The 27,853-nt window shown below is 50.2% G+C and overlaps 18 protein-coding genes across 18 annotated transcripts; all 18 read right to left on the minus strand.

Annotated features, from left to right (window-relative positions):
• Positions 1 to 9: 9 nt before the first annotated feature.
• Positions 10 to 897, minus strand: TbgDal_XI10780 (hypothetical protein, conserved; the record flags this gene model as incomplete). Its single annotated transcript, XM_011781921.1, has 1 exon — positions 10 to 897. The coding sequence occupies one exon, from the start codon at positions 895 to 897 to the stop codon at positions 10 to 12; it is 888 nt and encodes a 295-aa protein (XP_011780223.1).
• A 292-nt stretch (positions 898 to 1,189) lies between these two features.
• TbgDal_XI10790 (TGF-beta receptor interacting protein 1) lies at positions 1,190 to 2,218 on the minus strand (the record flags this gene model as incomplete). The annotated part of the gene is made up of 1 exon (XM_011781922.1): positions 1,190 to 2,218. One exon carries the CDS (start codon positions 2,216 to 2,218, stop codon positions 1,190 to 1,192), a length of 1,029 nt encoding a protein of 342 aa, XP_011780224.1.
• Positions 2,219 to 2,700: 482 nt separating this feature from the next.
• TbgDal_XI10800 (hypothetical protein, conserved) lies at positions 2,701 to 4,995 on the minus strand (the record flags this gene model as incomplete). The annotated part of the gene is made up of 1 exon (XM_011781923.1): positions 2,701 to 4,995. One exon carries the CDS (start codon positions 4,993 to 4,995, stop codon positions 2,701 to 2,703), a length of 2,295 nt encoding a protein of 764 aa, XP_011780225.1.
• Positions 4,996 to 6,425: 1,430 nt separating this feature from the next.
• Positions 6,426 to 7,112, minus strand: TbgDal_XI10810 (hypothetical protein, conserved; the record flags this gene model as incomplete). Its single annotated transcript, XM_011781924.1, has 1 exon — positions 6,426 to 7,112. One exon carries the CDS (start codon positions 7,110 to 7,112, stop codon positions 6,426 to 6,428), a length of 687 nt encoding a protein of 228 aa, XP_011780226.1.
• A 471-nt stretch (positions 7,113 to 7,583) lies between these two features.
• On the minus strand, positions 7,584 to 9,458 carry TbgDal_XI10820 (glycyl-tRNA synthetase, putative; the record flags this gene model as incomplete). The annotated part of the gene is made up of 1 exon (XM_011781925.1): positions 7,584 to 9,458. The coding sequence occupies one exon, from the start codon at positions 9,456 to 9,458 to the stop codon at positions 7,584 to 7,586; it is 1,875 nt and encodes a 624-aa protein (XP_011780227.1).
• A 1,053-nt stretch (positions 9,459 to 10,511) lies between these two features.
• On the minus strand, positions 10,512 to 11,966 carry TbgDal_XI10830 (hypothetical protein, conserved; the record flags this gene model as incomplete). The annotated part of the gene is made up of 1 exon (XM_011781926.1): positions 10,512 to 11,966. The coding sequence occupies one exon, from the start codon at positions 11,964 to 11,966 to the stop codon at positions 10,512 to 10,514; it is 1,455 nt and encodes a 484-aa protein (XP_011780228.1).
• Positions 11,967 to 12,231: 265 nt separating this feature from the next.
• On the minus strand, positions 12,232 to 13,080 carry TbgDal_XI10840 (hypothetical protein, conserved; the record flags this gene model as incomplete). The annotated part of the gene is made up of 1 exon (XM_011781927.1): positions 12,232 to 13,080. One exon carries the CDS (start codon positions 13,078 to 13,080, stop codon positions 12,232 to 12,234), a length of 849 nt encoding a protein of 282 aa, XP_011780229.1.
• Positions 13,081 to 13,676: 596 nt separating this feature from the next.
• TbgDal_XI10850 (hypothetical protein, unlikely) lies at positions 13,677 to 14,036 on the minus strand (the record flags this gene model as incomplete). Its single annotated transcript, XM_011781928.1, has 1 exon — positions 13,677 to 14,036. The coding sequence occupies one exon, from the start codon at positions 14,034 to 14,036 to the stop codon at positions 13,677 to 13,679; it is 360 nt and encodes a 119-aa protein (XP_011780230.1).
• Positions 14,037 to 14,694: 658 nt separating this feature from the next.
• Positions 14,695 to 15,822, minus strand: TbgDal_XI10860 (aminomethyltransferase, putative; the record flags this gene model as incomplete). The annotated part of the gene is made up of 1 exon (XM_011781929.1): positions 14,695 to 15,822. The coding sequence occupies one exon, from the start codon at positions 15,820 to 15,822 to the stop codon at positions 14,695 to 14,697; it is 1,128 nt and encodes a 375-aa protein (XP_011780231.1).
• Positions 15,823 to 16,107: 285 nt separating this feature from the next.
• On the minus strand, positions 16,108 to 17,898 carry TbgDal_XI10870 (hypothetical protein, conserved; the record flags this gene model as incomplete). Its single annotated transcript, XM_011781930.1, has 1 exon — positions 16,108 to 17,898. One exon carries the CDS (start codon positions 17,896 to 17,898, stop codon positions 16,108 to 16,110), a length of 1,791 nt encoding a protein of 596 aa, XP_011780232.1.
• A 355-nt stretch (positions 17,899 to 18,253) lies between these two features.
• TbgDal_XI10880 (hypothetical protein, conserved) lies at positions 18,254 to 19,231 on the minus strand (the record flags this gene model as incomplete). The annotated part of the gene is made up of 1 exon (XM_011781931.1): positions 18,254 to 19,231. The coding sequence occupies one exon, from the start codon at positions 19,229 to 19,231 to the stop codon at positions 18,254 to 18,256; it is 978 nt and encodes a 325-aa protein (XP_011780233.1).
• A 392-nt stretch (positions 19,232 to 19,623) lies between these two features.
• On the minus strand, positions 19,624 to 19,929 carry TbgDal_XI10890 (nascent polypeptide associated complex alpha subunit, putative; the record flags this gene model as incomplete). The annotated part of the gene is made up of 1 exon (XM_011781932.1): positions 19,624 to 19,929. One exon carries the CDS (start codon positions 19,927 to 19,929, stop codon positions 19,624 to 19,626), a length of 306 nt encoding a protein of 101 aa, XP_011780234.1.
• A 313-nt stretch (positions 19,930 to 20,242) lies between these two features.
• TbgDal_XI10900 (60S ribosomal protein L10a, putative) lies at positions 20,243 to 20,887 on the minus strand (the record flags this gene model as incomplete). Its single annotated transcript, XM_011781933.1, has 1 exon — positions 20,243 to 20,887. One exon carries the CDS (start codon positions 20,885 to 20,887, stop codon positions 20,243 to 20,245), a length of 645 nt encoding a protein of 214 aa, XP_011780235.1.
• Positions 20,888 to 21,349: 462 nt separating this feature from the next.
• TbgDal_XI10910 (40S ribosomal protein S27, putative) lies at positions 21,350 to 21,610 on the minus strand (the record flags this gene model as incomplete). The annotated part of the gene is made up of 1 exon (XM_011781934.1): positions 21,350 to 21,610. The coding sequence occupies one exon, from the start codon at positions 21,608 to 21,610 to the stop codon at positions 21,350 to 21,352; it is 261 nt and encodes an 86-aa protein (XP_011780236.1).
• Positions 21,611 to 21,973: 363 nt separating this feature from the next.
• On the minus strand, positions 21,974 to 22,486 carry TbgDal_XI10920 (60S ribosomal protein L34, putative; the record flags this gene model as incomplete). The annotated part of the gene is made up of 1 exon (XM_011781935.1): positions 21,974 to 22,486. The coding sequence occupies one exon, from the start codon at positions 22,484 to 22,486 to the stop codon at positions 21,974 to 21,976; it is 513 nt and encodes a 170-aa protein (XP_011780237.1).
• Positions 22,487 to 22,710: 224 nt separating this feature from the next.
• On the minus strand, positions 22,711 to 23,466 carry TbgDal_XI10930 (hypothetical protein, conserved; the record flags this gene model as incomplete). The annotated part of the gene is made up of 1 exon (XM_011781936.1): positions 22,711 to 23,466. The coding sequence occupies one exon, from the start codon at positions 23,464 to 23,466 to the stop codon at positions 22,711 to 22,713; it is 756 nt and encodes a 251-aa protein (XP_011780238.1).
• A 222-nt stretch (positions 23,467 to 23,688) lies between these two features.
• Positions 23,689 to 25,578, minus strand: TbgDal_XI10940 (hypothetical protein, conserved; the record flags this gene model as incomplete). The annotated part of the gene is made up of 1 exon (XM_011781937.1): positions 23,689 to 25,578. One exon carries the CDS (start codon positions 25,576 to 25,578, stop codon positions 23,689 to 23,691), a length of 1,890 nt encoding a protein of 629 aa, XP_011780239.1.
• A 534-nt stretch (positions 25,579 to 26,112) lies between these two features.
• Positions 26,113 to 27,405, minus strand: TbgDal_XI10950 (hypothetical protein, conserved; the record flags this gene model as incomplete). Its single annotated transcript, XM_011781938.1, has 1 exon — positions 26,113 to 27,405. The coding sequence occupies one exon, from the start codon at positions 27,403 to 27,405 to the stop codon at positions 26,113 to 26,115; it is 1,293 nt and encodes a 430-aa protein (XP_011780240.1).
• Positions 27,406 to 27,853: the final 448 nt, after the last annotated feature.

Genomic DNA, 27,853 nt, shown 5'->3' on the forward strand with positions numbered 1-27,853 from the left:
AATGTGAGGCTATATGTAATGCGCCTCCAACCACTCCTCCGGAGGGGTGGCTAGCGCCTCTTTTTCTTCGGAGGTGAGGAAATCATCTTCTGGCCCACGCTCATCAACAGGTATAAGCTCCTGCAGCACACCTAACGTCCACCGCACGTACGACACATGCTCCAAGTAGTGCACCCACTCCGCTACCCACCGTACCCAATCCAGCGTAACGCCGTGGTCCTGCATCACATCATACAATTCGTTCAGCATGTCCAACTCGAGGTGCCAGAGACAAGGGCCGTCATAGTAGAGATTGTGACGTACCCATGCTGCGTCGTCGGTAGTTGACATCAGTCTTTCACATTCAGAGTCCCTGTTCGGCAAATCTTGCTTCTCAGGATCATTAGGCGATAGTTCGTCCTGAGCCTTGTATACTCTCACGTTTCGCATATGCATGCCACCCTCGGTGGAAGCAATCGAAAAGTGGACAATAACACCGTTCCGCTCCATCAGTACATTTATTGGATACCAGTCCATGAAATACAGCAGGGGATTCAGTGATTCGGGGTTTTCCACTGTAATTGGGCTGTACGCCACAACCCGTGCGGTGCGCGACCTTGAGTCCCCTTTGTGGGAGAAAATCGCAAGGTTTACGGCTTCATCGTGATGAACCGACCAGCCCTGCATCGGTGCTGGTGGCTTTGTATAAGCTTCAAGGCGCATTTCGTCCGAAAGGTCTTTGTACAAAGGTCGGAATAGTTTGTACGTGCCTGTGCCGTACTTCGCTTCCATCGCATGGCTCCATGCGGTCGCTTCGTCCCCCGTAGTATCTGTAGACAGCGCTCGGTGATGCACTAGTTGCAGCAGCTTTCCCTGCCACAGAGGCAACGGGACAGCAGCAACTCCACGCCGCCACATTCTGCAACACTGCAGCAACTACAAAACAGTTCACCAGGCAACACGAAGAACAGAAAAAAGGAGGTAGGGAACGCATGGTGTAGCACAGGTGCCAACAGTACTGAATGCACAGCAGGTTAACCTCAAAAAAATATAACTCACAAAACATGCACACGGACCGCCACGGATGGTTAAACTGGTCTTAGTCATTTTGTTTTTCATTCATTTATTTCTTTTTTTTTTTTGAGTCTCGGCTCTTTTCTCTTTTATCGGATCCGTTGGTGGCTATGCAACTTAACCGCTCTCTCTTCATTTATATGCCTTCGGGTGTCCAGAGGGGAATTGCACCGGGTGTTGAGCTGTACTTGTCGTCAAAGCGGTGCAGTTTCACAAGGCCATCAAACGCTCCGCTAGCGAACCCACGACCGTCGGGGAAAAAACAGACGGAGTTGATCGTACCGAAGTGGCACCGCACCTGTCCAAGTTGCTTCTCATGCACCTTATGGTAAAACTTCACCTCGAATGTTGTCTGCCCACCCTGTGTTGTCACGTCCTGCGCATCCATGCCACCACCTATGATAACATGATCGCCGCGTGGCGAAATTGAAGCATCGTTCACCGGTACATCACTGGTATAGGTCTGGACAACGGACAGATCACGTGAATCTAGCAGGCGAGCCGTCTTGTCCTTCGAAGCGGTGATGAGAGTGTAATAGTTAGAATCGAAGGATATGCGGTTGATCGTCTCCTCATGTGGTTTGTGTGTGCAAACAGTGCTCATTGTCTCCACGTCCAGGATGGCAACTGAGCCGTCGCTCGTCGAGTAATAAATCGTGTCATTTGTGGGACCCCAGATGGCAAAAGTAACGTCATCGTTTTCAGACACAAACTCTGTGCACGGATTAAACACCGTGTTCACCGGGTGTATACTGTAGCCATCCTTGGGAGGTAAGAAAGGCAAATTATACAACTGCACTGCGGACTTCTGGCCCATTTTCCGCGAAGTGCTCACCATCAACAGATTGTCGTCGTGGGAAAAACCAACCGCACGGGCTGGAGTCCGAAGCATAATGTTTGCGAGTTCCTCACCGGTTTCAACGCACCACAACTTTGCCTTGAAGTCCATTCCACCAGTTACAAGGAGGGTAGAATAGTTGTTCACATCGCATGCCGAGATAGCGCTGTGTCCATCGTATGTGCCTAATCGCTCCCCAGTCTTTGTATACCAAACACTCACATTTGGCTCTTTTGCCGTTGAAAACAGCAGATCCCCCTCTCGGTTGAATTTAATCATTGTTACGGGCTTCATGTGCCCGTGCAGAGCCATGCCTTGAATGTTCATGGCCCCTGCGTTACGTTTAATATCGGATTTAACACCTTCTCAACAGATAATGGGCACTAGCGTATATGAGAAGTTGCAGCCTCCCACACGCACTAAATTTTTTTGCTACCGTCAGTTCAGACCTTTTTCCTTCCCGCTTACAAGTTGTAACACCACACCTACACCTTCTCTTACACTCCCACTCGTATCACTGTGCTGAAAAAAAAAAAAAGAAGAGTGCGGATGGTGGCTTTCCCCACATGAGAGCATCCCATAGGTACTGTTAAACAGCCAAAGAATTGTGGCAAACAAGCACAATTTGGCTCGCGATTTTTTTTTCTCATTTTCTTCAAATGATATCACCTACACAGATAAAATTTTACAGGAATTCCAACCCCCACCAAATAAAATAGCTCAACAGCAACACCCCCACAAACAGGTAAATATATATACATATGTGTGCACACACACACACATATATATACGGAGAAAAGGGCACCGCCTCACCAACCCAAACCCTTAAGAAATCCCTTTACCTCACGTAGATAGTCCTGTGTAGTTTGGCATGACGCTTTGCCGGAAGCTCCCATTCCAATATCGCTTTTGGCAGCCGATGTCCCCACCGGTTTCGCCATTTGGTCATGAATGCTTTTCATACCGGTGTGAATTAGCTGCACTAACTGGTTCGTAAGGGTTTCTTCGGGATCTTGAAGCTCTCGTTCAGCAGCCAACCGCATGTCAAGCCGCCTTTGTTCGCTTCGCTGTTCCTCTAGTACCTCACGTATGCGCTGTGACAACTCCTCCTTAAGACCTTTAAGGCTCTCACGCGTCAATTGATGGTTACGTTCCACCAACTCTGCCGTGGAAGTTTCGTGATTCTCCAGTCGCACTACAAGAGCTTCAAGGAACCGCTGTTCCTTTGCCTTCCACTCCCCCATTTCCCATCTGTCGCTGTTTAACGGCTCCACCATCTTTTCCTCAAAGACATCCCCGACGCCACTCTCGCTGCCTCCATTACTCGTATGCGGTCCCGACTCGAGTTCATCGGCGTCGTCACGCTGAGGCGACGATTGCAGCGACGCCGTGCCAACCGCAACATCATGTTTCACAGGCGCTAGCGGGGCTGTCTGAAGGCCACCTAATGGGTTAAACGGGAGTGTAATGTACAAGGGCACCCCGTACCACTGCTGCTCTTGGCCACCTGGGGACGAAAATAACAGGGGTTGAAAACGAGGAGCTGGGCCCTGTGGAATCAAATCAGGTATCACTTGATTTTGCGTTTTCTCGCTTGCTGGAGGATGGACGGTGGACGGTGTGCCGCCGGGACAATGCTTGCAACTGCTGGGTTTCGTTGACATCGCTGCTGAAACATGAGCGGTTGAACTACGCGTGTAGACATTGTGCACCGCAAGAGATCGCTCCTTGTCCGGCAGTATAGAAGAAAGGGAGCTGCGCCCCGTTTCAGGGGCGCTTCCCTCAATTACTACAGCGGAACTTATTGACATTTGTCTTGTAGTTCTCGACAGGGGAGCCGCTGCAGCTATCTGCTCTGCTCCCGTCACCACCGTACCAGCCGACAAACTCTGGCCTCGGGACGATGCTTGCGACTTCGGTATTGGTGAAGTAGAAATGGTGGGTCGATCAAACGCCGGTGAAGGTGGTCCTTTAGGAACGAGGCGCGTACCACCGTGGGAAGCAGGACTACCAGTTCTACACTGCCGAATGCCAGTTATACGTGTGAGAAGCAGCTGCTCTGGACAGCTGCAAAGGCAAGCGAAGCCTTCCTCAGCTCCATAAGAGGTATTGGACGTTATTAGATTCTTGGAAAGATCCAACGACTCGATACCACTTCCCCCAAGAGTCCCCTGTTGCAGGAACTCCACTAACCCCGCCGTTGTTACAGCATTCCGGCTCATATCAACCACACGTAGTGAAATATCATGTGTTATGGCGATGGCAAGTCGCTTCAAGGTTGGGTCCCCCAAACGATTACCTGACAGGTCAAGCGCCTCAAGAGCCCTCGGAACAGGAGCGTTTACAGTGCGGGAACCACTATTACCGTTGCGAAATGAAGATAACCACATTGCTTGCTGCTCCCTACTGCGATTCAGGGTTATCAGCGAGTGCAAACCGCGCGCACTTTCATCTGTAAGACCACATTCGGAAAAATATGCCTCCTTCAAAGCGGGAAACGCGGAAGCCATCGCCGCAGTTGTCAACTGAAGAAAAAGTCTGTCCGTTAAGGTGGAATGACTTAGCTTAAGGACGCGGAGAGAGCAGCAATGAGGAAGAAGATCGAATAATCGGCTCGTCACTTCCACAATCGCACTGCCGCCACTGAGCGGTAGACCGCACAACTCAAGACGCGTAAGGTGCCGAATTGCAGCAATACAGGCCATGCGTACACCATCTAACAGACCCCGCAGCAGATGACGATTTACCGGAGACATTATATCGTCCTCAGTACGCCGCCGGGCGGCGAGTGTCTCGTACGGCAGTAGCCTTTTTGACTGCTGAGGTGGATGGTGTTCTCCCTTATTTACACCGTATCGCAACACCAACGCGTGAAGCCGCAATCCCCCTTTCCGGGGGCGGCTGCGCAACAACGTTACAGCAAGGAGACGAATGGCCATAACTGGGGCAAAGTCGATATCAGCAACAATTTCACTATTTCCCGCATGCTCAATAAAGGCATAGTACGGTTCCACGCGACGCTGAGAGCACTGCTCCAGGTATTCGCGCACAACAGACAGCATTACCTTGCAATGCCCTAAGTAAACAAAGGATGCAAACGACATTGAAATATTTAAAGAAAAACAGGTGAAAAGCCAGCCATCGGGGAGGTACACTATTTCCCGTATCAGTGAATGAGGTGTGAAACGAACGATAAAAGAGTGCGACAGACAGAAAACGATAGTGGAATAGCACTACTAATAACAGCGGGAAGTGGGAACGGGAATACGGCAACCAAACACCTTTAACGCAATGATGCCAGGGCATAACACACACATGGAGACACGCACCAACACAGCCGTGAGTATTTTCTGCATGGCACAGAGCGGATGCAACGGTGGTAAGCACTAAATAAAAAAATTACGAATTCTCGTGGCCTTTCCATCATGAAAGGAGAGAGCAGAACCCCAGTCATGTTCCTTTTTTTAACCACTCAAACAAAGGTAAAAGATAAAGAAAAAAGAGGAACGAATGGAGAAAAAAAAATGGAACCCCGTCACAAGCACCACCAGACAACCCAAATCTTGCGAATTCTTACATCACGACAAACGATAAATATTCATAATTGCCGTGTCTGATAGAGCCGCTACCAACAGCACCGGTACCTTTGTGTTGCGGCCAATTGCTACTGTGACTTTCCTAGTACTTGATTGGAGATACGCCACTCCTTTGGCAAGAAACAAAAGAAGAAAAGTGTCCCGATATCCGACGCAGGCGAAACAAAAGAAAACAGTGTAGGCACACATGTGCTTACGCACGGAAAGGAGGTGGAGAGTTGACGAAATTTTAAAAAAAACTGAATGATGCGATCACTTGAAGGAAGATGGTACGCTCTTCCCTCACGTTGTCACCGTAGAGAGTAGGAAAAAGGTAAGTGAACAGGCCTACAGGTTGGGTTTGAAATGGCTTCATGAGAGACCCACATTTCGGCCGTTTCAAAGTTAATCAAACATAGAAGTGAATACTTATACAAGAATAAGCGTGCAACTAGTGGGGGGCAAAAGGAGAGAATGAAGACGTGTCACGCACTATTGCAAGATAGCAATCCTCACCCTTTCCCCTCCGGTACGGAAGTCCACAGGTGTCAAGGTCGCCTTAACACCTCTGCCCCCTAACATTTCATTGCACAAGTGAAATGGCGAGTGTACATTATTGTTTCCCTCCTCCATCACATTGCTGTCACCGCGCCCACATTTCTCTTTAGCCTCCAGAGTTTATTTGAAACTTCCACCACCACCACTCAATTATTCCCATCCCCAGCCTCCACATCTTTCACTCACGTTGCTCTGGTGGCCACTCCTCCCCGCTTATTCTCCATCTGCCATCGGCCCCCTACAACGTGCTCTCATACGTAAGAAACACTTGCAAATGACGCATATGGTCCCCTCCGCATACGAGAACCGAAACTAACGCACACATATACACGCAACTAATTACATGCGGAAGAAGCAAATGTTTGTGGTTGGTCTGCAGGATATCAGTGCTTATACCACTGTCACGACAGTAGTTCCCTCTCTAGTGCTCGTAGTGCCTCCTCCTCTTCGTCCACAGCTTTGTTTGGATGCTGCGGAAGGTCATTTTGGGGGACACCTGGCATGCTCGGCAACAATGCCGCGGGCGCCATTGTCGCTGTCGTGGTTTGCGATATCCCAACCTCATTCATCTCTTCCGTCAGCTCAGCCAACAATTCGTCTTCATCCACTACTTGAGCGTCCAAGGGCTGACGGAGAGCTTCCGATACCGCGTTGACTTTATCCATCTCCTCCAACAGTTCGTCCATAGTATTGTCCACACCATCAGCATCCATCTTCTTGTTAACCAACTTCAGTTCGTCCTTCGCCCGTTTCTGCGCAGCCAACACCTCCATGTTCATGGTCTGGTTCTGTAACGTGAATATGAGCGTGTCAAGATTTTGCTTTTGACAAGCGATTTTTGTGAGTTCATCCTCAGCCATTTTTTTGCGTTTCATACACTGCAGAGCCATGGATTTGTTTTTCTTTGAGTAAAACTCTCTTGCCTTTGCAAGCTCATCCTCCACCTTCTTCGTCAAGACGCCCTCACGCTTTTCCAGCAGCTCAAGCTTCGACTGCAACTCCTCCAAACTAGAATTTGGCCTCCCCGGGGACACCCCAGGGCGTGGGGCCTCTTGACTTGACTTAAAACCAAATAACCGGCCAAACATCGGCAAGTTATCACTCACCCGATTGGCAAACAAGAGCGCACACTAAGCTGTTATCAACTCCACCGAGTTACCGTGTGCGGGTTCAATTGGGATAGAACAGACAAGTAAAGTCATTTGTAAAAGAGAGAAGGGGAAAACAAGGGTATACGGTGAAACAGTACATGGTGGCGTAGCAGCAGAGTGCTCACGCGCACAATACAAAGTTTTTAAAACGAAAACCAAAACTCATCTGGCAAAATCGGTGCGAAGGGTGTAAGTGTGGCCCATTCATGTCTTTGTTAATATTGTGTGACTTCCTACTTTGGAGCAAAGACATTACCTTCTTCAAGCTGTTGGCGGGGTGTCATTAGGAATAACGTTAACCTTAAAAGTGACAAGTCACTCGCACCAATAATTCTTAAACAACATATTATAAGAAATACACCCGATTATCAAACCTCAGCAAGTGACACAACTCTCCACACACACACGTCACGTTGCGGCTGCCTGCGCGGGAAACTCTGCCAAAACACTGGCCCATTCACGCGGACGCAGCGGCCGGCACATCTCCGCGACAATGTCAGCAACTTTTTCCTTTGGGATGCGTACCTGTTGGGCTGAGTCGCGCTCCCGCAGGGTAACACAACCGTCATTCTCCATGTCACATGTCACACAGAATGGCACACCGAGCTCATCAACACGCGCGTACTTCTTCCCTATTGAGGCACCACTATCATCCGTGCGCGTGGAGATGCCGTGCAGCAACATACGCTCCTTGATTTCTTCCACAGTTCGTATCAACTCCGGCTTCATAAGCAGTGGAAATACAGCCACCTTCTGAGGGGCGATAAGGGGCCGCAGGCCGAACACGGCACGCTTTTCGTTCTTAGCGCTTTCATCTCTACGCACCCAGTAGCTTTGCTCTAACAACGCGTACAGAATGCGTCCCACACCAAACGATGGCTCAATGACACTGGGGATAAAGCTCCGCCCAGTTACCTTAACGTCCTTGTACTCAAACTGCACCATATTTGAAGTAATGGAGGCCGTAAAGCCACGGTCCGTCGTAATATCCACACTCCCTCCGCCACTGAGCTTCTTGCTAAGCTCCACGCACACGTCGTCCGGGGCAGTGTTCAGGTATTCCATCACATCTCCGGCATTCCTCCCAAAAGCTTTGCCAATGGCACCTTTCTGAAGCTTGCGCTGCAGCTGCCGTTCGGTACGGGGTTCGGCAAATTCCTCTCTTGCACATAAATCTTTCTTTGTGGCACCACTGTGCTGAGTGAGATCGTAGGCCGAACGGTCCGCAACGCCAACACACTCTACCCAACCGTACGATGTTAACAACTCCGCATCCCAGCAGTCCTGGGCGTAGTGTGCCATCTCATTGCGAAGGTGTTGTCTGAAACGTACGTATCGCGCGCCCACTGCCTCCAAAAACTGAGCAGTCCGCGCAATGAAGTACGCCAATGTTTCGTTATCGATGATTTTCTGTGCAACAGCATCACCCACGGTTGTTAGTACCGGTTCTTGGTTTAGCTCTTGCTGTTTACGTGCCCACATCCAAATCTCAACATCTTTTACCAAGGCAAACTTCTCATGAGTTTTGTCGTTGGGGTTCACAAAGTGTTCAATCTCCGCCAGTGTAAACTCGCGCACACGGATGAGATTTGCGCGCGGTGCTATTTCGTTTCGGAACGCTGTACCTATGCTGGCGCAAGCGAATGGCATTCTCTGCGCATTTCCGGTGTCAAGGAGTCGTTTAAAGTTAAGGATTATTCCTTGTGCGAGCTCCGGGCGCATGTACCCGACGCGGTCACCTTCAGGGCCAATGCTCGTGGAGAACATCAGATTGAACGGAAAGGGATCACTCAGGGCGTTGCCTTTTGGTGATTTGAGTTGTAGTTCCTTAATTGAAGCACGTATTTCCTCAGTTGACATGGCCCCTGCACCAATGCGCAGTCTCTCCAGTTGATCCCGCTGCTCCGATGACAGCTGGGAATCACGCAGCTGTGTCTCACAGTATTCCTCGAGGAATTTGTCCGCGCGGATGCACTCCCCCGTCACCGTGTCACGCACCATCACGTCATTGAAGCGAGTCACATGACCTGAAGTCACAAAAACCTCTTGCGGTGTCAGGCAGGTGGTATCCACTTCACACATGCTCTCCGCCAGTACAAAATGCTGGCGCCAGTGGGCAAGCAAATTCGCCTTCATGGCACACAGCGGTGGTCCCATGTCGTATAGCCCTGCGGATCCGCCATATGGGTCAAAAGCCAAACCAAAGAAGAAACGACGACGGCATGTGTCCTCAAACTCCGAACGCACTAGACTCTCAAGCTTGGAGGGCAGCCCGGTGCTCATGAGGTAATTGCGCAAGCACTTCGACGTTGCAGATAGTGTTTTCCCTATTATTCACTTACTTGATGTGAAACAGAGCACCTTATGCAGCTCTTATAGAATTTAAAAAACTTTTACGCGTGACTGCAGGAGTAGAAGTTCAATTGGGGGAAAAGATTAAAGTGCACGTGGCAAACAAAGTGAAGAACGAAAAACCGGAGAGTGGGACACCGGGCGCAAAAGTGCAATCAAGCAAATGGGAAATGTGAATTGAGCCTTGCACCTCGCAAGACGCTTACTTATATGCACCCATCAACAAACATATAGTTTGAAACTACACCGGCAACCTCCACTTCACCCTATAAACTTCCGTTTCCACAATCATTTCTTTTTTTTTTCGACTTATCTACAAACGCCCTATGGATACGAACCACACGACACTCACCGATGCCTTTTTGTGAGTTTGCTGGAACTCTCACAAACCTCAATTACCGTGATGTTTCACCGTTTTCGAAAAATTGGTTAAACTCACCGTCGCGACCTTTTGAAAACAAATTTAAAAAAAAAAGTCAAATCGGAGATGATAACAAATGCAACGCCACCGCAATCAGCGGTCTGCCCGTACCCCTCAAGACGGCGTTGCAATTCCACCGTGTTGTGACGCCAGGACATAACCAACAAGCCGTTGCATGAGAAAGGGAATGAGCCAAACAAGCAGCATTCACATTGCCGTCTTGTTCACATCATCATCACCGCAATCCCCCTCCCTATTCTTTTCCTCATCGCGCAGGGAAATGTAACATAACGTGTACATTCAAAAAAAAAAAAACGTCACAAAAACAACCCGCATGGGAGGTAAATCGAGATAACCCCAACAGGATTCACATTTAAGAATCTCACATGCGGCATATAAGCTGCATGACAAGTGATACTTTTCACAAAAGGGTGAAATTGGAAAGCAAACAGTTAGCGTGCACCGCCGGCACCGAACGTGTACTGGGGCTGCTGAGCCACAAAAAAAAATGAAAATAGAGTTGGCACACGTAGATGGATATAATGCAAATGAAGGAATCCAAATCAAGAAAAGTTCTTCCTCAACTGCCTCACGCATTCTAGCACGTTCGCATCGAAGTTGTCCAGTTCTTGCTGCTCTGTAGCAAAACGTTGCATCCTTTCCTCCATTTGATCCTCAAATGAGACAAAACTACGTAATTTCGACTGTGTACGCCCGACATCTTCAAGCATACGTTGCACATGCGCATCCTCCTCCAGAAACGCCTGCAGCTCCTGAGCCCGCTCTTTCGAGTGAGATAAATACTCGCCCTTAGCAGCATCCCTTCTCTGTCTCACTCGGGTAAGCGCATCCTCAAGTATCCGCCGTCGTTCAAGGCAGGCATGCAGTTCCTTTTCGATGTCTCTCCTCATGGAAGAACCAATTGAGGCCCCAGAATTTCTCGAGGCTTCCCGACATTTTAATTCCTCTAATTTCTGCTCGATATCCCCTTTGCTTTTTCTTACCCATTCGATATTTTCGCGTATCTGAACCAGTCGCCCCTGTTGCTGATGAAGCACGCTATCCAACAGAGACAAACCAGAAGGCCAAACACCACTCACTCCCTGCAGAATGCTCCTCTCCACACCGCTCAAGCTGTTCGTAACATTACCAGCGGGACTGGCACTTGTCCCACAATACAAGGTTAACATTGGGCAATCCGTCAGCACCGTTACTTCACCCACACAACTGAACAGCGCCCGCAAACCAGCAGCAGCCGCCTTCACGGGGGCGCTAAAAGCGAAGTGAGAACTGCTCTCCCCATTTAAGAGGGCAGCCACAACGGCGTCGGGAAAGACAATAGAAAAATGGCCAAGGGACCCACCACTTGTAGCGTAGATTTCGCCATCAACGGAACCAGCATTACCCGTAAGTGTACTTCGCCATTGCAGGAGCGGAAGTACCACCCGGTCCCCCGTGTTGTTCCGTAATAACTCCGATTTTATGGAAGAAGAGGTACCGCGGCCGCAGCAAACACAGGAGCCACCGTCCCATTCGTCTCGGCCGTTGACTGAGAGTTTTACGTAGGCTAAGGATGGTTGCAACGAGCTTGGTTCAATCGCGATACGCGTGGCTCGGAGCGTCAGGGTGAACAGTCTCTGCATTCCCACACGAAACGACACCTCTCCTTTACTGTTGGAACCATGACGCATATGCAGTGTCATTACGGAGTCCTTTGCACATGCCGCCACCAGGTCGTGCATCTGAGCAAGGCACACGCCAATAAGTTCGTTCACGCCACTTCCACTACGGCCGTAACACTCGAGAACTAATTGCGCCGCTTTCGCTGCAGCAAACCGATGACGGACTGGCCACGATAACACAGAACTGGGCCCTGAGTCAAATGTAGTGAAGCAGCAGCGCGAATTTCCGCGGAGAAAGTAGGGAGGCCCATATTGCGCGGTATCGACATAACGGGCTGCGAACCCCCATGCATACACTAAGAAACAATCCTCAGGAGTGTCTGTACCTGAGGGCATAACCCCCTGCTTTCTGGCGGTGCCACACTGAAGATAGGAGTCCGCAAGGAGAAAGAAATTGAAGGGAGAGGGTATGAACAGAACGCAACAAAGAAGACCAAAGGAAAGGGGGAAATGGGGGAAAAACAACAACAATGAAGCATACTGGAGCTTTCTTTCTTAAACGCGGACACGATGTCGCTTCCCCCGCGCGGTTGCTGCGCTAATTTCCGCTTCGTTCCAGGTATATCGCCCCTACTCGTTTAAAAAATATCTATTGCACACATCAACAAAAAGACTTCACTGACGACTCGATACACTGCAAACAAACTGGACATGTCTTACGACCGCTACAACAAACTTCACAAAGTAATCGGTGTCCACACGGGAGCATAATGACCAGTGGCCTCTCGACACCGTGGCATTGTATACAGTATTGCATTGTAGATTTTGTCACACACTCACCGGAGGTAGTGAGAACCGCATCAGCGTTAAGACAAGTTGTAGCGGAAGTGTCTTCCGCGTTACTAATCGCACATCGGTCAGAAGGTCCATCCGCTCCGTCACTACCGTCTTCCTCCTTGCTCACATCTTTCCCCTTTTGTAGGAGCATCATGCGGAAACCACAAACCTCTCTGTGACCATCGTGTAATTCCGGTGCGATGATTTCTCCACAGTGACGGCACTTAAACTGCAAAAGAAGACCGGTAGCAACCCGGCAAAGGGCGGCGCGGGGTTCACGGCAGAGCGGGCAAAACTGAAGCGCCATCACACACTTCTCACAACAAGATACGTGTCCGCAAGGGAGAAAAGCAAACGAACGCCGTGCCGCGAAGCATACAACACACCATTCTTCCGTATCGTAGTCCCTCGAACAATCATCCCCCAAATCCTGCGACTCCCCTTGTTGCTGTTGTCGTAGATTCCTGAAGTTATTCTCGCGACAAGCTTCCCTATGCCCATCGAAAAGAACGGGATCAATGTACATTCCGCAAACACCACATCTTCTTCTTAGTGGTAAGGAGAATTGACTTCTTCTTGCTTCACCGCGAGCCGCTTGCTGGTGATCTTGATCAGCTCTACGCTGAGAAAAGAACGGAAAGCAACAACAACAGAATGAGGGCGCGTTTCCCATGCATCAAAAAAAAAAAAAAAAACTCCCCACGGTTAGCTCTCTCCTATGCAATTATGTAGAATCGTGATTGTGTCTAGATTTGTGCAAGTATCGTACGCGGGAATGTTTATGTGAATATGTGTGCGTCTGTGCTCGAAAAAAAAAAAATACTTCGGATGGGTATTGACTGAACTGACTTACTTCTGTTATGTACTGGAAACGTACCTGCAGTGCGCGGTTCGGCGTACGCTCCCTCCCCTTCTCAAAACTGTAACGAGTGTACACCTCGAAGAAAATAAGGGAGAAAAATGAACGATCCGTTTCCTATGGACTGAGGGATTTCCATCATAACAAAACAGATAGAGGATGACCATAAGGAAAAAAAAACAAGTAAAAGGACACATAGTGAAGAGAGGCGCCATGGCAACCGTGAAATATGTTGACACCTGCACCCAATATACACACACGCATCAATTATTAAGGCATAGGCACAATTTTTTCCAGACATATCTTATTACCATAAAGACAGTGGTTGGCAAACAAAGAGCATTCTAAACCCCCGATTCCACAGAGGTGCACAGACTGTCGAGTGCGTGGCGTAAAAAACAATTAGTGCTCTAAAAAGTCCTCCCTGCGCCGTAAGCGGCACAGCGCTCGCGCAGCTCCACTGCTGCCTTCTGCAGCTCAGCAAATATACGTCTTAGTTCGGCCAAATGGGTCCGCTTGGCCTTTACTTTCTCTCTCATTTGGGCTTCAGCCTTGCGGCGCGCGTCTAGATTTCCCCTTAGCAAGCCGTTGAGGTACAGGCGCAGCAACTCACTGTCCCTCTCCGCTTCGTTCCTTCTTGCCGTTGATGCTCGCGCAGTGAGCTCCGCCCTCGATTCCGTCTCTCTCACCAAGAATTCGCGCTCGTCTAGCAGCATCGCACGCTCGAAACGAAGCTCCAGCTCCTCCTCACTCATCTCGCGAGGTTCCATCGCCGAAATGCGAAGGGACGAGTGTTTCGACTGCCACTTCTTTTTTTTTTTTTGCAACACAGAAAGGAAAACGGAAGGCGACTTGTGATATTAGCGAGAAGTTGACACTACAACATGAGCATGTGGCGGCAATCCGCGCAGAGGCAACACATATAGACACAGCTGCAGTGTGGGTTTGATGGAAAAACAAGTACACGTATGACGTCATACGGCACAGGATAAATGCAGGCCACAAGCGCCTACGTCACCGTATTGTCTTCTCTCGGTTGAGGTGGTAATCGGCTTAAAATGGCAGAGTCGAGGAGCCCAATGGGACCAACATCGACAACAGCACAAGTAGACACGGAGTCGAACGTTGTCTACTGGAAATAGGAAAACAAAAAGTAGATGGAGAGAAAAGAAAGTCGAGCGCAAATCACATCACAACTATGACTAGTATGAGAGAAACTCGGTTTCCACAATGGCATTCCAGCGAAGGAAGTTGGTGCTGAGCAGAGGAAGCCGCGATATGTTGGTACCCCCTGCGTTAGTAGACTTCTTCCCGTCGCTGTTTCTTCGCAACATTAATCCTCTCGTACACACTACAAGTTTTGTAGTGAGCCTCTAATAAGTGTAGATTAGTAGCGCAACGGGCAGCTCACAATAGAGAGTAGAGTTCTCATCCCCTATAATAGCGCGGGGCAACAAACCTTGAGTTCACTATTTCCGCCTTCACAAGCTTTCCACGGACGTCAAGCCCCACTTGTTGACCAATATTTGAGTAACTTCGATCAACATAGCCCAGTGCAATGTTACGTCCGAGCGTTGGGGATGGAACCCCGCTCGTGACCACGCCGACACATTTGCCCTCCACAAGCACCGGAGTTCCATTGCGAGGGATGGGTCCACGTTCAGGGGCGGCGAGTATACCAACACGCACTCGAGGAACCAGCTCTTTCGCCTTCTTTACCAGTTGCGCCAGCCGCTCATGACCAACAAACCCACCTTCGGTCATACGGTGCTTCGGCACACACCACATGCAGCGGGCAGCAACGGGGTCTATGTCCTCTGACAATTCATGGGAATACAGGTTAAGACCCGCCTCCGTTCGAAGGGTGTCGCGCGCAGCAAGGCCGGCGGCCTGAACATCAGGGTTTTGCAGCAGAAGCTCAACGATAGGCAAGGCGTCTTCCTCGCGCATAACTATATCGAAGCCATCTTCTCCGGAGTAGCTGCAACGAGTAAGAGTCTTAATACGCATGCCGCGAATGTCCACATCTTGTCTGCCCTGCATGAAAAGCAACTTGTCCAGATCTTCCACATGTGGCGCGAGCGCGCTCGCGGCTTTGGGTCCTTGTACTGTCACAATGGCGCGATCCTCCATCTCCAGCGCAACATCGCCAGTAAAATCGGCAACGCTCTGCCGCATATATGCAATCATCTTGTCCTTACATCCCGCATTCACAACGACTACGAGACGATCGTCATACCTAGTCACAATACAGTCATCTTTTACACCTGCTCGGTCGTTTAGAAACATGGTGAGTGCAGCTTTCCCACTGGGCAGCCGTGAGGGCGCGGACGGCGTCAGCCACTCCAAGAACTTCTCACGGTCGGCACCAAACACCTCTACCACACCGAAATGTGACACGTCGAAAATACTGGCGGCCTCACGGGTGTGGAGATGCTCGCGAACAGCTCCCGCCGCATAGTTTATGGGCATGTCGTACCCGGAAAATGGTGCCATGCGCGCTCGACGACCAACGTGGAAGGCATGTAAAGCCGTGTGCCGTAGAGAAGTTGACATAAGTAAATAAGCGCTCCGTGATAGATAGTCGTAACTTGGTGTTTCAAAAAAAAAAAGTCATGAAGAGGAAGAAAAATGGGCAAGTTATACCACTTTCGTCCTTAAACGTCGGAAAATATCTACATTTATGAGCTCACATACTTACGTACGAGTACACATATTTATATATGTTAAAAATTGTAAGTGCGAGAGTAGCGAACATAAATGAGGCACCATGCTACTCAAAAATACAATGCACAGAGTTGCAAACGCAAACTAAAAACCGCTCACATAGATAAGTGTCGCTTATTGAGAAAACCCATACTTGCTCATAATTTCGTGCTTGCGCCTTTCTAACTCCTCCAACGATAGCAGGGAGACAGAGGAATTGCTTGAAGGGGCCGTTGGCTTGGCTTCACGAGGTTGTGCATCACCTCCGGCAACAAAAACGTCACCTTCATCGGCCCCAAAATCAGAAGCAACTGCTGTGGAACCACTGGCAGCAACGAATGCAATTGTAGGGGAGGTGGTGGTGTCAAGGGGGGTGCCCTCCATCGAGAGAGTGCGCGGTTTCGATCGCAACCCCTCACATGCCAAAAAATTCCCGTCGCGTGTCCCAGCAGATATTCCTACCCCGGAAATACTCGGGGGCACTTCGTCTGCCTTACGCCCACCACCAGCCGCGGTTTGGTAACAGAAGTTTCCCGCATCCACCAGCGGCGGTTTCTCTGCTCCCCCGCTCTGCCTGAGTGATGCATTATTGGCACCGCCGACGCCCTGCCCAAAGCTGGAAACGGGAATTGCTTCCGACTCGCTCCCATCACGCCCACACAGCCTCTGAACCTCGCAACGCAGCGCATCCATTCGTGAAAAAACATATTTCAAACGTAGACCAACGGTTTCAACAACGGCGCGCGGTGCCACTCCAAAAAGTGGCTCGAGGATATTATTGATAAACCCTGTGCACTCCTCGTTATTAACAGGTGGAGTGGAAGAGCATATGCAGCGAATTCTATCTTCAAGCGCTTCGAGACGCTCCTGCTGTTTATTGACAGCGGTACGCAATTGCTGGATAGTGCTGTCAGCCATGTCAAGCTCGCGCTGCATGTTACGAAACTTGCCCTCAAACAACCGCTGTAGACCTCCAAGGCCGTCGGTGTTACTACTGTTGCTCCCGCTGGAACAGCTTAGCACACGAAAGCTGGACGCATCTGAACGCGTCGTACTGGGGATCTCATTTAATAAGGTATCGTACTCCTCGCGTACTTCCCTCAAACACCTCCGAATTTCGTGATCACGTTGCTGACGCAGAAGCAACAACTGGGCCTCCAGCTGCTCAGTCATCGCCGCAATTTCAGTCGCCACGATCACCCTTTGTTGTGCCAGCAAAAGGTGAGATGTTGCACGTACGTTGTCAAGCTCCTCTCGTAATTGAGTGTTGAGCATATGCATCCTGGACAACTGACTCTGGGATACGCCACCGTCTGCGAGCTGCGGACTTGTCATGCGGAGTGGAGGACGTCCAGACGCCACCAATCCCACGGGCGAGGACCCCACCGCTACGAGGGCATCTTCACCAGCTTGTTCTATGCCAACTGTCGCTGCGCTTCCCCCACAGAGGCTTGCACCAACTAACGGTGATGGTGATGACGATGATGGTGGAATACTAAACTTTCCAATACTAGTGAGGCTCTGAGGCGACTGAAGGAAGTCGGCAACTCGGGGGTCCACCGGATTTGCAAAGTCGACACAAAAATGTGAATTATGTTTTAACCGATCAAGGAAGTAAAAAATTACCAGTGTGTTGAAGCAATGGCGCGCCTCGCCTGCGGAGAATGCACGGCGATCAAACAAATGCATCGGCAACTGTCGTTGTTCCATGATGTTCTGCAACACATCCCAATTTCTTTCGGCAGAGTCCTTCCCTTGATACGAAATGGCGGAGGCGAAACCACTGGGGAACGATGTAGGAAAAACATGAAGTGCAAGTGCCAAAAGAACCGCACCGTCGCCTAAATCTCTATACTTGCTGCAGGGCCGGATTCCAGTCGTCTCTGCCGCCCACCTCAACAGATCCTTCTTCCCCAGCGTCACCATCGGGGATCCACAATTACCTTCCCCTAAAAATACGGGTGAAAGAAAATAGTTGGGGGAGGACAAACAACGTACGAAGGTCCGGGTGCAATTGACCAAAAATGTAAGTTGGGCATTGGCCGCGCGTTGCTGCAACCCGAATATCCACAACTCACTAAAAAGCGTCGCCAGCGACGCAAAGATAGAGGGATAACTTGGCGGGTGGAGGTAGCAACGATGTCACGTGAATGGACAACACCGCCGTAGCAACGTAAATGAAGGAGTCCATAACAATGTTAAGATAAACGGTCATTCTGATCAACGCTGTGTACACCGAACGGATTGTACAGACAATCAACAACCATCCTTATTCCCCCTGTCACCGGACAGTAAGAGGAAAGTATTTGGGGGCAACAGCTCTTGTGATCTCTATTACACGCTTCATCGCTTCGTGATACTTCTGTACAGCACCATCGTCCTCCACCAGCTCCTCCACGATTTCTCCATTTCCCCACAACTGAATTTTATTGCTACCGCTCTCCGCAAAGTGGTACAACCCACGTCCGTGCTTTACATCCTGTCGGTATGAGCCAATAAAGTACTCTGTTTCTTGGGGATTGAAGAAGTACACCCCAACACCGTCCATCTTTCCGTCTCGCCAATGTCCCACATACTTCTTGCCGCTTCGGCCCACAACGTACACGCCCCAGCCGTGGTGTTTGTTCTGTTCAAACTGACCCTCGTACCAGTCACCCTCGGGGTGCTCCCAGTATCCCACACCCTGCTTCTTCGAACCGCTGTATTGGCCACAGTACGTTGCGCCGGATGGTAACTTAAAGGTACGTTCGCACAATGCGGCCGGGGCCTCACCCAATGTCTTGGGGGCGACAGCGCGAGCCGCTTCTAGTAGATTATCTATACTCATCATGCACTCTACACGCTGAACCGGCGTTGCTTCAGATTCGCTGTGGAGCACGCCATCAACGTATTCTTGCACCATCACCACACCATTCTCATGGCAATAGAACCCCTTGCCACACTTTTTGTCATCAGTATAAAAGCCCACGAAGCAAGGGGTATAGCTACTGGAGAAGAAGTAGACTCCTTCGCCATTCATCTTCCCCGACATCCAGTTACCGACGTAGCGCTTACCAGACTCGCTAAAGTAATATACACCGAGCCCTTCCTGCCTGTTGTCCACGTACTCACCCTCATACACCTCACCGCTTGGGTGCTTCCAGTGCCCTCGTCCGTGTCGCTTCGTGCCTTGAAAGGTTCCCTCATAAACAGCCCCCGATTTGTATGTGTAGCTCCGCTTTTGGAGACCCTCCTGATCGCCTACAACTTTGTCTAGCATAAATCTATTTAAACAATCGAACTCCTTTAATAATCAAAGAACGAACACCCGCACACGGAGAAGTATCTGTCTCCCCCACTCGCGTGCCTGTGCGGACCACTGTAGCTTCAATACCACACCTCAGACCCCCGTTTCTACACACCTACCTCCCAGTAGAGGGGAAGCCGATGGCGGTGTTTACTAAAGGAAAGGAAAAGAAAAGGTGTTACGTATAAAGTTGGCTTCTGGGTATTGCAGCTAATCAGTGATTTGGTCTCCTCATCCACCGTTCTGCGGGTTGGTGCCGCAGCTTTTTTTTTTTTAGGAAAAGTGACGAACCACGGGAATAAAAGAAACGAGAAAACGAAACATAAAGAAAGACAAAGGAACTTAAGTCCGTTCACATAGCACCCCTATGAAGGCACTTCGCTTGCCTCCTTCACATCGTACGCACCGCTCACGACGAAGCATTGCGACTGCATGGATGCCTGTACCTTCGGTTTCTCAAAATAGTACGCAGTACCGTCATGACGGTACAGAACGGCATCGTCCACGTCGTTGAAGGGTGACACGTTGAGGCGTTTCAGCACTTGTTGCACTTTCTTGTCGTCCCCGGTATTGCGATGTGCTACCTTCACGGTACGGCGTACTGAACCGCGGCCTCCTGTGCGAACAAATTCTGCGCGCCTGCGGAGCGTCTCCTGAGTAATAGAGGGCATGACTCTCTCGTAAACGAAGTCGGTTCACTAGCAAACATTGGTGATAACAAATGATCACAGAAGGAGTAAATTGGGCGGGGAAGAAAAGTGAAGGAAAAGAGAGACGCAATGAGTGGGGGTGGGACAAAACGCAATACATACCGTCCACGGTGCCCACCTTCCGGAAGAAAAGATGGTGAAACCGGCGCACCACGGGGGACAAAGTGTACATGCAAGACAAAAGAGTGTTTAAGTAATTAAAACAAAATAATATACGGAGCTAAAGACCAAAAATGATCCTGTGGCTTAATTCACAAGCCTACGCGTGCATGCCTTAGTAGATACGCTGCGACTTCCCCATAGTCGACTTGATGTACGCGGATTTCAGATTCTGCCAGTTCTTCTTCAACAAAGACACAAGGAAGTTGATCGCCATAACAACATTCTGGCGTACCTGATCTTCCGTCATATCGACATGGCCGACGCATGTTCCAAGGCAGAGCACCTTCTTGAGCTGAAACTTCACTGTGGACTGAAGCTCGAGCACCTTGTCCGGCAGGCTCTCATTCTGCGCACACACCGTAGGGAACTTACCTACACGATGCATGTGAGGGCCGACAAGACGCGGGACTGTCTTAATGATAGACTCCGAACACAAGAAGGCATCGTACTGGTTACACATCTTTTTCACCAGCTTCTTGTTCTTGTTCAGTTTCTTCAGTTCCTCCTGGTTCATGGTCGGGACGTCATTCTTCTTGGCGATATCCTCGTGCACGAGGTCACAGAGAAGGCAGACAGTCATACGGGGGCGGCACACGTGCGGGAGGCGCACAGAACCAGAGAAACGCTTGTCCTTTTGGGGGTCGTAGTTCTTCAGGTTTACTTGCAAATCAATGCTCTCCTTGAACTTACGCTCCTTGCGATCTTTCAACACATTTTGAATAGCCTCAGAAAGCAGTGCTGGAGGGATCTTCGACATGGCGCCGCGCTGAGAGAAAAAAGCCTAATATTTGGGCAGTAGCAGTATGGTGTTGTTGTTTAAATTTGAGAAAAATATATGAGAAAGACGAGGAAAAAGTGAAGAGCATGCCAGCAAATCACCGCACAGGCTCGGATGAAACCAGTTGGCAGATTGAGTAGGTAGTGTTTAAAACAAGGAAATTAAAAGCACCGGTGGGGCAAAAAACGGAGTATATCGCTGACCCCTCCACAGTGTCCTAGTATCCTTTTTTTTTATTCCTTTCTTACCCTCTCCTTACATTGGCACCCCAAAGCTTTCGGCTGCAACCCTACAAAGGGAACGCCAAGAAAAAAAAAGGCGACAAATAAAAGAATTGGGGAAGGAACAAATAAAAAAAAAAGGAGAAAAGAAACAAGAAAAGAATATTGGTCTATTTTTTTTTTTTTGCGTCCCACAGATGCAACCAGCATTCCCTCACGCTTAGTGGTCTGGCTTTTTGCGGAACCCGCAGCCAGTTACCAGCATTGCCTTGCCACCGGTGGGGCGGCAAAGCAAGGTAGCGCAGCCATTGCACTTAACCTCTGACGTGGCATGGCTGTATACCACAGTGATGTTCTTGCATCCGGGACACTTGACATCCATGAAGTACGAATTGGGGCCCTGCACAAGACGACGGCGCTTGTGCTTCATGCGCTCAGTGCGCACCGTGGGGTAGCTGAGATCCGAATCGAAGAAACCCATGACTCTTGCAGACCTACGTGGGGATAATGCACAATTATGTGGTGATTATTTATAGTACAGGTTGAGAAAGAGAAGCAACGGGTTAAAAAAGGAAGAGGGAAATGGGTGAGAGAACGAACGGGCAAGTACACAGGTGTGGAGAGTTCAAAACCTGACAGAAACAAAGGCAAGCAAGGCATGTCCCCTGTCATTGTTGTTAGGGGTTTCAAGTGTCACATCACACTTCTTGTCACCTGGTCACATCGCTATACAGCTGCAGTGAGACCAAGAAGAAGAATCATGCGAAAGTGCCCAAAAATAAAAAGAGTGTAAATGAACGGAAGAAAAGGCGAAGAAAACGATATGCGGGAGGACCAACGTCGACTATTTCTTCAGCTTCGCACCAACAGGGGCCTTACCAGCCTTCCTCTTGGGTGCCTCCTTCTTTGCAATGACGGATTTGGCGCCAACCTTCGCCGCTACCTTCTTTGCCACGGCAGCCACCTTCTCTTCCTTGCTCTTCCTCTTGGCGGCGCGGCGCTTCTTTTCCTTCTGGACCTTCGCGTGAGCCTTCAGGGCCCGCTCCACAATGCGCTGCTCCTCAATGAGGAAGGCACGGACGATGCGGTCGCGTACCTGTTCGTGGCTCAACACACCGCCGTATGGGCGCGAAGTCGTCTTCTGATGACGTGGGGCGAGACGCGCCTTTGTGTGACGCAACGCCTTCGTGCCAGCGAGACGTTTGTGGCCAAGTACCCACGGAGTGTGTGGGCCCTGCGACCGCTTACCGCGCTTCTGCATCACTAGGCGATTGCCGGGTGTTCGCACTAGGCGCATGCGGTTGCCACGCGTGGCGTAATGCATGCGACGGCGGTATTGCACACGGGGGCAAGACATCTTCGCTGATGCTTGTGGGTCCTTCCTTTTCCTTCTCGCTTCTGTAAAGTAACAAGGCAGAAAAAAGGCAACAATATGTGCAATTAAAGATGTGTATGCAACGGAGGTGTGGTCTTTTTAAAAAAAAAAAAAAAGGTGCAGAGAATGTGTATATCTGTTAGTGGAAGTAACAGCACTACTGCGGGGCCGCCCGGATGCAACTAACGCTGCAGGATGGTGTACTTTCACAATTGAACAATGGGAGTATAACTTAATCGCCGTTTCTTTACGCACTTCCCGCCTTTATCTCCACAGACACTATTACCCCCCTGCCCTGAAGGTCCCCAGTAACTTTCAATCTTTGATACTGACAGGCAACCCGTCGCCTTAATTGGAAACTCTTCCACTACCCACGCCTCTTTTCCCACGCTTGCTGCCACGCGAGCCGCAGCAGTAGCTGACAGTTGGGATAACGGTCCAAAATACACCAAACAATTTCCGTGGTCTTTTAGATCGCGGTAGCCGATGAAGGCCGCACCAAACTGGCTCCCGTGCCGGAGAAAGAGACCCATTTTATCTGTTAAATGTCTGTAAACACGGCAGGAAAACTCATGTCGCATACGTAGAGAGGCCCAATATTGCCTGTCCTCTGCTGTGATGAATTCGATAGAAACGAACTCACTCAGGTACTCCAACTCCTCGACGCCTAGGTGAGGACCAGAATAGTCCTTTTTGTACATCTGCGGAAACTTTGACAAGACCGACGAGTCCTCACATACGAACAGCGGACCATTGACACCAACTACGCGAACAATTGGATTGGGGCGGTGCTCTCCAACTCCCTCTCCTCTACCACTACCAGAAGCCATCAAGGTGGGCCTCCAACAACAAACACCACGGTGGGGGGAGATATAAATAAAAATAAGAAGGAGGTGGACGGGCTGGGTGAAAAGAGGAAAAGTGGAAACGCCGTCCTTTTTCAGCGAAACATCGTTTTTCATGCGACAGAGCCCCCTTTCCCCCCCCCCCCACACACACACACCTCTTCAAGAAAAAAAGAAGAGCGGGGCAGAACAGATCCGATGATGAAATAAAGCACGACCCTCGTAGACTTCATGCCCACTTTGTGCAACCGCACCACCAAAAGGAGCACAGAGTTCCTACACGCTAAGATAAATCTAACTGCGGACGTGAGAAGATCTCATGCCCATGCGGCACGGTGACTAAACCATGATGGGGTTCGTCCGACCCGTGCTCTGAGGGCGCCTGGGATTCCACCGACCTTCGAAAATGGGCCGATATTTTACTTTCGATAAGTCGAATACAACTCCATCTTTGTTCGTTACAAACCGCTCCTGGTCATACTCCACAGGATCGCTCTCTGGTTTTCCCTCGCGCCGCTCCTGCATCATGACACGCCAACGCTCATATGTATTACGGTCCATCCCGATGATGCGTCCAGTCTTAGGATCCTCCACCACCACCTCGTCGTCATTACGCTCGTGTGGAAACTTCGTGATTGGAATCGATGCGGAGTCCCACGGGGCGATATCCGGCGTTGGTGACTCACGTTTGTCCGACTTTTCACCGCGGAGCGCTTGCTGAAGGCGGCGCTCTGTCGGATCACCTGTTGGTTTGCCCTGAATCTCACGCATAGTAGTATTTTCAATATAGTCATGCAAATGTTCCTTAGGATACCAATGGTAATACGACGGTAGCGTCTCCCACTGCACATCCTCGCCAGGTTCAATCAACGGTCGTAGCTTGGTTCCGCTCGTTCCCGGTCGCACCAACCGGCCATCACTGAGCTGGTGGTACTTTGGACCGAATCCAGTTCCCTGCATATGGCGGTACTTTTCTGCTACCTTGTTCGGTTTAAACAAGGCCGACGAGAACTGCTTAATGGGAGGAATGCCCAGCTGCGTGTCAGAAAGGGAAAACATATCGTTTTCGATAAAATCACCAAAACACTCTGTGCCATAACCGTTCGTCGGAATTGGGTTGATGACGGCCAGTGCAGCACGACGCGAAACAGACAGCTGCACGCCGAAGTGGCCACACGCCTGCGGGGTAGTGAGGCAGTGAATAATAGATCCCCGCTTCTGGAATGCTATGCGCAGCTCCTCATCAATAAAATGAAGATTTCGACCCGTCCCAAGAAATATGACGTCAGGCACCGGGTACAAGTGAAGCAAAAGCGCCAGTGTACGTTCATTAACCTCTTCGAAGCTGCTTACATTCCAGTGGTAGTACGACTTATCAGTAACAATGCAAGAACCGATTACCTCCTTGTCATTTACAAATATGCTATCCGGTGTATATGCCGTGATGCGCATCCTCGAAAGGCCCCGGGGCTCCTCGATACGAGCAGAAAATGGGTTAGCATGAAACTGGGTGGCCATCTTCTCCTCATTGTAAAACCGCTCCTGGCCCTCCCGTGTCTGTAACGAGAGGCCGCTCGCCGTCTTTCCGGACTCACGCTGCCTCTTCAACCACTGAGCGAGCGCAGCACTGTCCTGAGGACGATAACCGGGGGTTATCTTAAAAGGGTCATAAGTTGGGTCACTTGGGTGAGGCCGGCGGCGCTTCCGCGTCTCCTCCATTTTTATCTCCGCCCGCTTTGTCTCCGCAACGAACTTACGGTATTCTGCTTCGTTCTCCACCTGCAATTGGCGCCGCATCAAGATCAACTCCTCGTCTGATTCATAATCGCTAGGCTTAGGAGGCTTCACATGTTTATTGGCGGTCCCCACATCCATATACGTCTCACGTGTCCCTGTCCCATAAAAAAGCTGACCGTCGCTAGTGGTTGGTAGCTTCTGCTCCTCCACAAGTCGTCCGGTGGTCAGCCGCTGCCCTTCCAGCCATTTCTTGTCACGCTCCGCCATGTAATCCTCAACCAACTGACCGGGGCGTATCCCTACACGGACACCACCCTCCTGCTGCAAATACGTCTTCTTGTAAGTCTCCTCATTCATTGGGACCTCTGTCAATGGATCATCACGAGGATCTGGAACGTAACGGCGCACGAACCGCTGCACGGTGCGCCGTGCCCTCGTCTTCCAATCAATGTTGGAGTACCCACCACCTCTCTGAACCAAAGAGCAGCGCATATATAAGTGGTGCTGCTGTTTCACTGGGAGACACTGCACCGCTCTTTGCTAAAGATTGTGTGGCAGCTCCTCGCCTGCGTATTCGTGTGTACGCGCGGACACCTCCTTCTCCTTCACTCACACGGCCGTCACTCCCACTTCGGAAACCCCCCACCACCCACTCTTACAACCGCAGAGAAGGATGAGACCATGGAGAATAAGGTGTGCAAATTGGGAGCAAGGAGATTAAATTTAACCACGTACAAAGTGAAAAAAAAAAAAAGAAGGGGTACCTGGAATAAATAGCCACGGACTGGGGGGATTTGTTGAAGACAAGATAACGGAGCCGCTAAAAACAGAGTTTTAGAAGAAGCAGTTAAAACAATATTATTTCTGGACTTCCATTTGGTACCCAGATGTGAAAAAGAAAGGAACCGACGTGGTGATTCCTTTTACCTGTACGCTCTGCACATCACTACAGATGTGTATTTTTGTTGTTGGTTTTCGCTGAAACCTCGTGTTGCCTCCACTCCCTGTCTTCACCTTACCAGCTGGTTATATCGCCACCGCTTCCTCTACGTGGGCCGCAACCTCCCCGGAAAAAAGAGCGGAAGGAGGACACGACCGTGTCGGTTCGTTCGGGAGAATCAAAAATCGTCGAGGAAGCGGCTCCGAAGCCGGAACGACCGCGACCAGCTCCTCATGCTCCTCGTCGATAGCAAAGAGCAGTAGCAATCCAGCTATGGGGGCTAAGGGTACCTCCTCAATCACCTCAGCATGTGAAACCGCGCATATACAGCCTATAATAGTTGCTGAAGGTGTTACCTTGCTGCAGGTTACTCCGCTCTCGGACCTTACATACCGTACAAACTGCACTTGCGCAAGGGGAAGTACAATTTTTGCGCAAGCAAGTGGACACTGGGGATTTCCTGAAAAGTACCCGCAGAGGCGTTGCTCCCGCACTGAACTGTTGCACCGCTGAGACACAGGCGCCACGTAGGAAACATCACATTCAGGAAGCACACGTTGTATGTCCTCTTGCAGAACATTGGAACACAGGTCCGATTCACCCTGCGTACTAACCATGACAACATGCGTAGGCCGCAGTAATTCAACAAGTCTGCGAAAATATACACCCTCCATCACCCCCTCCTGTGGAGAGGGCGCGTCTATTACAACGTGGGCTCGCTCAGTGTTGGCCGCACCTATTAGCGCATCGGTGCACTCGTTCAGTTGCTCCACAAAAGAAAGAAACGAAGCAACACTTTCATTGCCAGGAGGGGCTGTTTCACCAACAAAAAGTGAAAATGGCAACAACGTTGGGGAGGCGGAAGTGTCGGGCCACAGTATGTGCTCTACAAGCACAGTTGAAATGCACCCAGGCGCATAGATGGAGTTGGACTCGGCGTTAAGGTCCATCAAGAATACGGACGTGGACGCTGCCCCCAGTTCCACTGCAGAAGCATCCTCGCGGAGTATGTTGCAAATTGTGTGCGCTGTTAAAGTTTTACCACTAGCACGACGCCCAATGACGAGCACCTTACTTCGAGTCACAGTAGCAAGAGCACCACGACACAACTGCCCAACGGATGCCATGCCCGTAGCAGCCTTTGAAACCTCGAACTGCTTAGTCGACGTAGCGAGTACGCAACCACCTTCTAAGGTGTACATCACAAGCGAGTACCGATCCGTTAAAAGACGAAAGGTAGGGGGTTCTTTAGCCTTGAGGAGCACACCGGCAACTTCAACTACCCCAGACAGCAGTTGCAACCCCACAACGCAGCTCCCAGAGAGAGTGCATTCCTCACCTGCACTTATCGTGATCTTCCGTTGGTACGGTGAGCTCATATCGCACTAACTAAGCTTCTATTCACTACTCTCACCGCCACAACCGCGTGTAGTTATCGCGTCAGCGCTAGTTACGGTGTCCCTACAACTCTGGCCGCGTCGCCTCACAACGTACAGCAACGCGATGTGTGACTCCGCGCCAAGTTCTCCGCTAGCTACATAAAAAAAAAAAAAACAAATAGGTGAACAGAAATAACGTCAAACGACATGGATAATAAAAAGTCAGTGGATGTGCAGCGCCTAAAGGGGAACTTCAGCCCCTCCCCCTTCGTCATTCAACTCTTCCCTCTTAGAGAAGGAAAGAAATAATTCGCGAGCAACGATAGGCACGCTGCAGAACGAACCCGTGGCAGCGCAGTCGCGGCCAGGAGCCGCAGTGAAAGAAACAGGGGCCCTCAACAAACTACCAAGTTGCTTACATAAACCCAATCTGCACATCCGCAGATTA

Source organism: Trypanosoma brucei, chromosome 11, assembly GCF_000210295.1.
Source record: "Trypanosoma brucei gambiense DAL972 chromosome 11, complete sequence".
Taxonomy (NCBI): domain Eukaryota; phylum Euglenozoa; class Kinetoplastea; order Trypanosomatida; family Trypanosomatidae; genus Trypanosoma; species Trypanosoma brucei.